The 9,498-nt window shown below is 42.1% G+C and overlaps 1 protein-coding gene and 1 long non-coding RNA gene across 2 annotated transcripts; one reads left to right on the plus strand and one right to left on the minus strand.

The window, feature by feature from the left end:
• Positions 1 to 3,054: 3,054 nt before the first annotated feature.
• Positions 3,055 to 3,765, plus strand: LOC123063038 (putative lipid-transfer protein DIR1). Its single transcript, XM_044486752.1, has one exon. The coding sequence runs from the start codon at positions 3,150 to 3,152 to the stop codon at positions 3,468 to 3,470; it is 321 nt and encodes a 106-aa protein (XP_044342687.1). The 5' UTR covers positions 3,055 to 3,149; the 3' UTR covers positions 3,471 to 3,765.
• Positions 3,766 to 8,162: 4,397 nt separating this feature from the next.
• On the minus strand, positions 8,163 to 9,111 carry LOC123058999 (uncharacterized). Its single transcript, XR_006427339.1, has 3 exons — positions 9,012 to 9,111; positions 8,671 to 8,775; positions 8,163 to 8,263 (listed from the first exon to the last, which is right to left on the minus strand). It is a non-coding gene; the product is annotated as an uncharacterized lncRNA (long non-coding RNA).
• Positions 9,112 to 9,498: the final 387 nt, after the last annotated feature.

Consider the following 9,498-nt stretch of genomic DNA (forward strand, 5'->3'; position numbering starts at 1 on the left):
AGAAAAGAAAAAAAAAACAGAGAAAACCGACATTTTTGCTTCAAGTAAATCGCGCCCCTATGTTTTACAAACTGTTGGCTGGCGTAGTGGCTAGTACCGCTGCCTTGTGTCCGTGATGGCCAGGTATTGATTCCTGCTGATCTCTCTTTTTCCCGTCTATTTTGAGGGATCGCTTAATGCGACAAATAGCTCTCCCGGTCAGCCGTAGGGTAGATCACGGATCGACGGCTCTGGAACAGACCGACGGATCAACACTATTGGACGTCCGGGCCCCTGGGCCAGTCCAAGTTTTGCTTTGAAAAGCATGATCTATAAATGCCCAGCCCGGCCTGAAATGTATATAAACTATATCATTATTTTACTTAATTTAATTATTTCCCCAAATAAGAAAATGCTATGGTAAGCCACCTCGTTGCCAAGGGAATATCCTTCGGTAACTACTCCCTCCGTTCGGAATTACTTGTCTCTAATATGGATGTATCTAGAATTAAAATACATTTAGACACATCCATTTCTGCGATAAGTAATTCCGAACGGAGGGAGTACATATTTGTTTTGCTTTTCATTATTGTAACGAGGGAAGTCTTCACTTAAGCACATATTTGAATGTTTGCTTTCAGAAAATAGGCGGCGAGCTAAGGATATAATCCCTTGGTTTGCCTAACTTGAACTTGTCCTTTTCAATCTTGATGATGATCTTCACTTGATGTTATCCTCTCATGGAGTATCTGATTTTTTTATACAAGCCTATGAGTATCACCTAGCCTACACATACGACTCTTATCTTAATTTCTCGAAGGCCACAATGAACCCTTCACTTCACCTAATTGCTCCAAGACGTGATCACCAATGACTCAATTCGCTTGTGGTCCTTATTGAGTTGCACTATAAGCATCATGTTGGTCATCACTTGTCTTCGTCGTGCTCTACCACAATATCTTGAGGCACATGATGAAATATCCACTTGAATTACTTCAAGACTTGATCAACCATGAATCAACTCATGAGCTCACCATGACCATATCTTGGAGTCATGTCCGGAAGTCTTGTCTATAATTCATTCTCTTGAGATCTTGAATCCATTCAATATTGTTCATGCATTGCCTATGCAACAATCCTAAATATACATTTCAATGACAACATTGGTCCATAGGGATTGTAATTACACCAAAACCACTCTTTTTTTTACTGAACCCAAAACTAAACTCACATGCACTTTCAGCCCGTCCACCCCAACAGCAAAACACAACCCTACCCCCCCCCCCCCCCCCCCGCGCGCAAAAAAGCACAACCCGACTAGCCTTGCTCAAATATTTTGATCCTCTTCTTCAGTCTAGACCACCCAATCAAAGCTCCTAGCATGTCGCGCCGCCACTAGAAACCTTAGTGCCAAAAATGCAAATATTTGTTTTTTTTAAAACGGAGGCAAAAGATTTGCCTCATCGATTAATTAAGCAAAAGAGAATTGCCTAGTTAATTTACGGAAAACCAGGCGAAAACCGATACAAACAAATCACGTGCGGACTACTCACAGAGAATGCAACCCCATAAGCACATGATCAACCCGACAATCATACCCAACACATAACGACCACCACTCCCCACACTGCTACATCGCAAAGAAACCCTCAATGAAGACCACATGCACCACCAAATCCACGGAGACAAGCCAAGCCATAAGGACAACCCAAAAGACTGGTGACCAACCATCAAGCAGCTGCGGACGCCTTTTCCGTGGCGCTACTCTTCTTGCTCTTGCTCTAGAGAGCCTCCTCCACAATCTTCTTGCCAGATCCAGGGCTAGCCCTCTCCAAACGTGCGAACAAGTTGTGAATCTCCAACTCAAAGAGAATCTCGTTGACCTTGTCACGCGCAGAAACCTGCCCAACTGTCACTTGCGACTGGGTGACCGAAGCGTCAGAACCTCCATGATCCACAAAGGCAAGCGGCTGGCTGGGCTCCAAAGGATCAGGCGCCAACACACCGACCACATCAACATCATCAACCACAGGTACCACCGACACGATGGACTCAGGCGTCTCCAGATGCACACATGACAGAGGTGAATCATGTCCCTCATTGTCCACAACGACGAATGGCGGGCTTGCCGCCAACATTTGCAAAGACGACATCATGGGCATCACCAAGCCCATCTCATTTGGAAGCACCATCGACGAAGGCGGAGATGGTGCCTCACATAGCTCCTGCAGCCCAGGCATAATCTGCACGTCTGAAACATGAACATATGTGCATTTTACATGGAAAAAATCATGCCACTGTTCTCCTGATAGGTTTATCGAGTGAATACTTCCTCCTCTTCTACCTCTTCATAGAGGACGTTTGCGACTGAGTCTGGCCAGCAGAAAAATCATAAGAAAGAAAGCACAACGGTAGACAAATCGTTCGCATGTTTAAGATCTTGAGCAATTTTCTGTCCATAGATTTCGCAAAGAAAAAATGAGGAGTGTGTGTTAACAACCGACAACCCAATCTTCCGTAACACAAAAATCAACACACAACCCCTCTCCATTTCCCCGCAGCAAAATACAGTGCTATGCATGACAGATACTCCATGTTCCTGAATCACGATAGGCCAAACATTAGGATTCAGACAAATGCATGGCACTTCGTTTACTGGCAGACCGTGAGCTATATTATCTAGCCAGCTAGCCCCAAATGCTATATGTCCCATTCGCCGGCCATGCACATGAATTCCTCTGTAGACGCCATGCTCTGAACTCCATCTGGATTCAGATGAATTAAGATCGCCCACTTGGCACAAAACGGCGCCCCAACATGCCTCCAATTCCAGCCAAGAAATAAGACTCACATGTTACCGGCTTTGTGCTTGCCCATTGGCTCGGTCTGCACTGCCAGAACGTACCGCATGCAGGTACGTGGAAATATACGTTCGCGTTGAATGTATCATGGCTTCGTGCCGACGATCTGATCTGGCTAGCTTTGCCCGTGACCTAATGCGGCCAAGCGCGCGGCCACATGCGCGTCGTCACGGGCCACGGTATCCCCACGCTATATAAGCGCTAGCCATCGCCCACCGTGACACACCCAGACAACCGACTGCCCCCCACACACGCACACATCAAGCAGCAGCTGATCCACCAGTCGATCGATCCGACAGCTAGCTAGCCATGGCCGCCGGGAGGAAGGTGACGATGAGCAGCGCCGGCGTGGCCGCCGCGCTGGTGGCGCTGCTGGTCGTGGCGGCGGCGTCGGGCGCGGCCGGGCTCAGGGTCTGCAGCGTGGACAGGGACAGCGTCGTCAACAACTGCAAGTCCTACTGCACGGTGGGCAGCACGGAGGCCAGCCCCAGCGGCGCGTGCTGCAACGCGGTGCGCGGCGGCAACTTCAAGTGCCTCTGCCAGTTCAGGAACGCGCTGTCCCCGGACATCGACGGCAACCGCGCCATGCAGATCCCCGCCAAGTGCGGCTACGGGGCGGCCTCCTGCTAGTCACCGTCACGCACTATGCAGCCCGATACGCGCCGGCCGCCGCGGTCCGCCGCCGGTCGCCGGTTGCACCAGTAGATCGTAACGTGGTGTTTTGCTGTCAACTTTCAGTCGTTCGTAGGAGTACGTACGTTCTGGTCGGCTGGCTGATCCGAACGCGCTCCTGCGTGCGTGCATGCATGCTTTGTGTTGGCCATGCATGCTAGTACCTTTGTATCCTCTTCTGCTTTTCGTAAGTGATGTTGCTGTGTGTCTACAACCATGTCGCAGAAATAAACTTGTTTCCCGTGTTAGTTAACTTTTAGTCCTTCTCTATATGTCTGTAGATTTTTTTTTTCTGGATCATCTATCAATAATTCCAATAAGTTCTGTGAAACTTTTAAATAAATACTCCCTCTGTTTCTAAAACTAAGTCTTTTTAGAGATTTCAATATGGACAACATACGGATGTATATTGACGTACTTTAGAGTGTCGATTTACTCATTTTGCTTCACATGTAGTCCGTATTGAAATCTCTAAAATATCTTATATTTAAGAACGAAGGGAGTAATAATCTGAAACACATTCCTGCAAAAATAGAAAATCATAGGCCATGGGAGGAGAGTCTTCGGGAAATGTAAACAAATTTTAGTAATTTATATATAGATCATAATATCCGTAAAGGCCTTATCCACGAGGGCTCCAGTTTGGCGCTTCACGCGCCGAATTGCGGGCAAGGCTAAGGCGAAACAAAAGGCAGTGGGCCGGCCAGGTAGCCATGTGGTTTCGTCATGCTGACATCACATACATGATTTTCTTTTTAATTTTGTTCATATTTTGAAAAATACTAAATACATATATTATGTAAAATAATTTAATTAGCTTTATTAAGTGTTCATAGCACATTTAAAAACTGTTCATGCAGTTTATAAAAATTGTTCGCCCAACTTTTAAAAAATGTTTGTGTCAATCAAAAAAAGTATTTCCCCGAAAAAACCAAAACATTATGTGACATTTAAAAAACGCTCACTCAATTCAAAAAATGTACTCGGCATTTTTGAAAATTTTTATACAATGTAAAAAATCATGTAATTCCAAAAAACTATTTCTACCATTAAAAAATGCATGTTGCATTTAAAACAATGTACAGGTGTTTACAAGATAATTTTGTAATATTTTAGAAAAATGTTTATACAATGTCCAAATAGGTTCATGTAATTAAAAAAATGTTTCAACCTGTATTTGAAAAATGTTTAACATGTATTCATTTTTTTCGAAACTTGTATTTGAGAAAGTGTTAATCATGGGTTTGGAAAATGTTAAATATAAATATAAAATGTTTTGCATGTGTAGAAATGTGTATGAATAAAGTAGACGCCAAAATTATATCTGAAAAAAATATTAACCATGTATTTGAAATTTTTTAAAGTGTATAAAAATATTTTCTTTATGTATACAGAAAATGTACAATGTGTATTAAAAATTATGCATGCGTTAGAAAAGGAAAAACTGACGGGAAAAAAGAAAACTGAAGAAAAAGAAAAACTATCGAAAAAGAGAAGAAAACCCAAGGAAAACCAACGCAAAAATGCGAAAAACCGATAAAAACCGAAAAAACAACAACTCACGCAAAACTGTACTGTTAGGTCCGCCTAATAGCCCCGCGCTGTAGGCGAGACTTATTACGTCTCAGTATGGGCGAGATATAGCTGAAAGCGCCTGTGCGAACGCTCATGGGCCGTGGCTCAATTAGTAGTAAATCTCTCGCTGAGCTTTCCCCGTTTGGGCCGGGCCGGCCGGGCCTAAAAAAGCTCACGGCAGAAAACTGAGGCCTGGGCCTTCCCATGCCCTACCATCAGGCTACTTTTCAAGCCCAAGCCCGGCCCATCTGGTAAAAAGCCCTTAGGGCTTAGGGCTATGGGCCGGGCCTCTTCTTTAAAATGTCAATGTGTCAAGCCCAAGCCCGTCCAGGCCCTGCTGGTAGGCTTAAAACTCAGGCCTAAGCCCAGCCCACGAGCAAGCCCATCAGGCCTAGGCCCTGAATTTTAGGGCCGGGCCTGGGTGGGCCGACATGGCCGGGCTGAAGATGGCCAGGACTACTCCAAATTCACGGTGTGTGGGAGAAGCCACCTCCCCAGCAGATCCGCTGGAGGCGCACGAGTGAAAGGCCCGGTCACCGCTGACACCATCTAGCCTTTGCCCGGCGACAGCGAGAGGAGGGTAGCAGAAGGAAGACGACCGAAGGAGGAGACGCGTGAGGTGCCCGTGCTAGTGGAGGAGACCTGAGAGCGACGCGGGGGTCTTCGTCTCTTTGAAGAAGACGCTCCTTGGAAACTGCCGCTTGTGCTAGTGGAGTGGAGTGCGGTACCATTCACGTAGCCTTGGAAATTTCCTTGCATCGATCGATCTTGGCACATGCAGCAGCTTCACTTGTGCTGGTGGAGTGGAGTGCAGTGCCATTTATGCGGCCGCTGAGGCGACCCGTTGATGATCAAAAAGTGACTGACGTGTCGCGCCGACACCCGTGAACCGAACATGCATTGTCTATGGGTTCAAACAGTAGACCGCGTACATACTCCCTATGGTCCTTTTTACTCTGCATATTAAATTTGTCTGAAGTCAAACTTTGCTAAGTTTAACCAAATTTATATTAAAAAATACTAACATCTATAATACCTAATGAGTATAATATGAAAATATATTCCAAGATGGTTCTAATGATATTGGTGTTGACATATAAATGTTAATAATTTTTTGTATAAACTTGGTCAAACTTTGAAGAGTTTGACTTCAGACAAACCTAATATGCTGAGTAAAAAGGACCGAAGACAGTATATACTCCTTCATTCTAAAATAATAAGTGTCTCGACTATATACAAAATTCAGTGCAAAATTATATTAAGCTTTTTTTTTGAAAAAAAATATTATACTAAGCTTGAGACATTTATTTTGAAACGGAGACAAGAAATAGCATTTTCTCGTAGTTACAAAGTCACGTCAAAAACTCGGTCGACCGCCAAATGCATCGCCCAGGAAATCCAGCGTAGCCACTAGAAAAATGTACTATGCATCTTGCTTTTTTTTAGTCAATGTTTTACCATTTGTCAAGGATTCGGCGGTAACATTACGGCTACAGGAAGCAGAGCATCATCAGAAAATCTACTCCTCTTGTAGTGTACTAGTAACTATGCACGTGCACGCACATGTCCCTCATCAAATATAAATCTGAATATGCTCAAAGTACCCAAAATTTAAAATCCATGTCCTAGTATAATTTTTAAAAAAATGTTTATAAATGGGAATCTATATATAAGTATTGTAGAATGAACTTTCGGAGATAAATTATAGTTGAACATAAGAATCTTAAGATTCCTTTCAAAAACCAATAAATACATTCAGTAAACACCATGCTAGGTGTATGCCAAGTGCACTTCATAGAGTTTTACACTGAACAAATACTATGCCAAGTACATATCTGCCTTTGCAGGGTGCTCAGCATAGAATGTTTTTTATGTAGTGTATTTGCCCAAAGAAAAATTTCAACATCACAAACTGCAGGCTCCTCATAGAGAAAGACCGTTTTGATATACTGAAGAGGCATTTAATATTACTGTGAAAATAAATGAGGTTACATCTATTGTTAACATGGTATATAGATACAATCCACCAAATACAAATAGGGCTATTCAAACAAGACTTCAAATCGTAATCTGAAAATAAGGAGGTGCACTTAACTTTGGTGGCAAACAGAGCACATAACAAATCTGACGTGAATTATCATATGCATGTGTGCAAATGCACATACAAAGTAATGCACAATTTTTTTTTCAATATTCAAGCTTGTACTATGTACAAATAACCAAGTCAAAAAATATTGCAGTACGATCGAATATTGGAAATCAACTACATATGTTCAGATTTTCAGTGTAAAAACAGGGCAATAAAGCAGGAATACAACGACGCTGGATGTCTCCAAGCAGCTCAAAGCAAAATCCTGTTAGGCAATGACCTCACTATGTGTGTCGCTGCTGTTGATGGCGTCTTTGTCTTCTATGCATGACAGAAGCAACTTATATGGGGCATGAAGATGACAATAACTGTTGCACGGGCATGGTCCCAAGCTAAGCTATGCTCGCCTGAATTAGAATTTGGCGAAGAGCATTGTTGTATCATCACTTGTGTCTGAATTAGAATATATGATAGCTGTGTTGCAAACAGAATATTCAGTTTCGCTATTTCTATAAGTAAAATAAAAACCACAATCCATCAGTGTGTAATTCCATCTATCAACAGAAGGCCATATATTTTATTTAAATTTGAATGCAGATTGGCCTATTTCTTAGCAAAAGAGTCCATATCTGGAAAAAGAAATTTTGGATTGGAAAATGCATTTAGGAAATTTCAAACCAGAATCACCACGTCTTAAGCTCAACTTAACTGGAAGAATCACTACGAAGTTTTCAAAACAAAATAGTCAGATTGTTACGCAAAAAACATTGAGAGTAGCATTACTACATGTGGAAATCATCATAATAATTAGAAGAGCATACCCTGCCCAGATGGATAGGGGAGCCGATACATATAGACCAGTGTGCAACACATGTAATCAACAAATATAAGGTGAGATTCTACTCACCATATTTGTGTCGCAAAATCAATTTCAACAGTATAATCTAATAGTAGAGGGTAAACATAGATAAGTGTTTACCTCTTGTCCGATGTCTTTGTTGACGCCATTGACATTTCCAAAATCATCCTGCAACCTTCCATTTATGTGATTGTTATAAATACACCTCAAATCTGATGTGATCACAAACTGTAAAAAATAAAATGAGCAGATAAGCATCACATTCCAACCATAATCCATCAAACTTTAATAAGTAGTACATAGATAAGCTATAAAAACTATTTTCTTAATTCAGTGAAAGCACAAAAGAAACATTACTGGATGAGGTAATAAAGAATAGCTAAATGATGCAACAATGGGAACATATTCAGATTTCAGAATACAATAAGTTTGAGGCTCGTATTAAAAAGGAACTTCAATGCCCTTCATTTGATTTTGCTGGAGAATGTTTCAAGGGATTTCTGAATAACTTTATCATTTCTAACTAAATTGCAAGGTTAGTTTGTAAAGCCAAATATCAAATTAGCATTGAAAAGAATACATATAGATTACACGTTTGCACTTAGTTTATGTACATACCCAGCACCGGGGTGTACCTTCATGTGATTGAAGGCTGATGTAGAGAGCCAAGAGTTACGCAACAATACACATGTTGTGGAGCATCTATATCTCGTATACTAACTTCACACCTCAATATTTCTCTGAAATACAACCATAAAAAATATTAAGCCAAAGTGCCTTGTCAAATCTGAAATTTACAGCATGAAAATAGTACTAAGATAACAATAAAAAAATTAAGCCGAAGTGTCTTGTCAAATCTGCAATTTACGGCATGAAAAGACCACTAATATCACACTATCGTTTCAGAGTGGCACACTATCATTTTCCTCTGCTAACGTACACAAATATAGAAATTCAAAAGGAGCCTCAAACTAACCTTTCACTTTACCACTCCCTGCCTTCCCCTTTGCCATTGCTGGCACCATATTCTTCATGTTCATCTTCTAGGTAGCCCACTCGCAACAGCAGCAAGCCACCGGCCATGTTGCTACACTGCCATGTGCCCTTGCCTACAGTCTGCTGCCTGCAGATGTGCCTGATATCTGCTCCGGCAAAACAATCACATGTCTACTCCAGGCCTCCCCCTACACACCACTATGCTAGCAGCTTGTGTTTCTACGAGAAATTCAGAAGGTTCCAACATAACTGTAATGCTATGCTAAATTTTACTCCATGCGGAATAGGGCAAATATGCATTGCTATATATATTTAACATTGCCCAGGATAGTTCTTGACCCTCGGCAGAATAATTCACTTAAGATAAGATAGCTTAATTAAAATACATTAACAAGAAAATAATGTGGTAGGTTGAACTTCTTTGCAGTGGTGCTGAAGCTTTCCTGGCAGATTTGACAATTAGCCTC

The sequence above is a fragment of the Triticum aestivum genome, chromosome 3A (genome assembly GCF_018294505.1).
Source record: "Triticum aestivum cultivar Chinese Spring chromosome 3A, IWGSC CS RefSeq v2.1, whole genome shotgun sequence".
Taxonomy (NCBI): Eukaryota; Viridiplantae; Streptophyta; class Magnoliopsida; order Poales; family Poaceae; genus Triticum; species Triticum aestivum.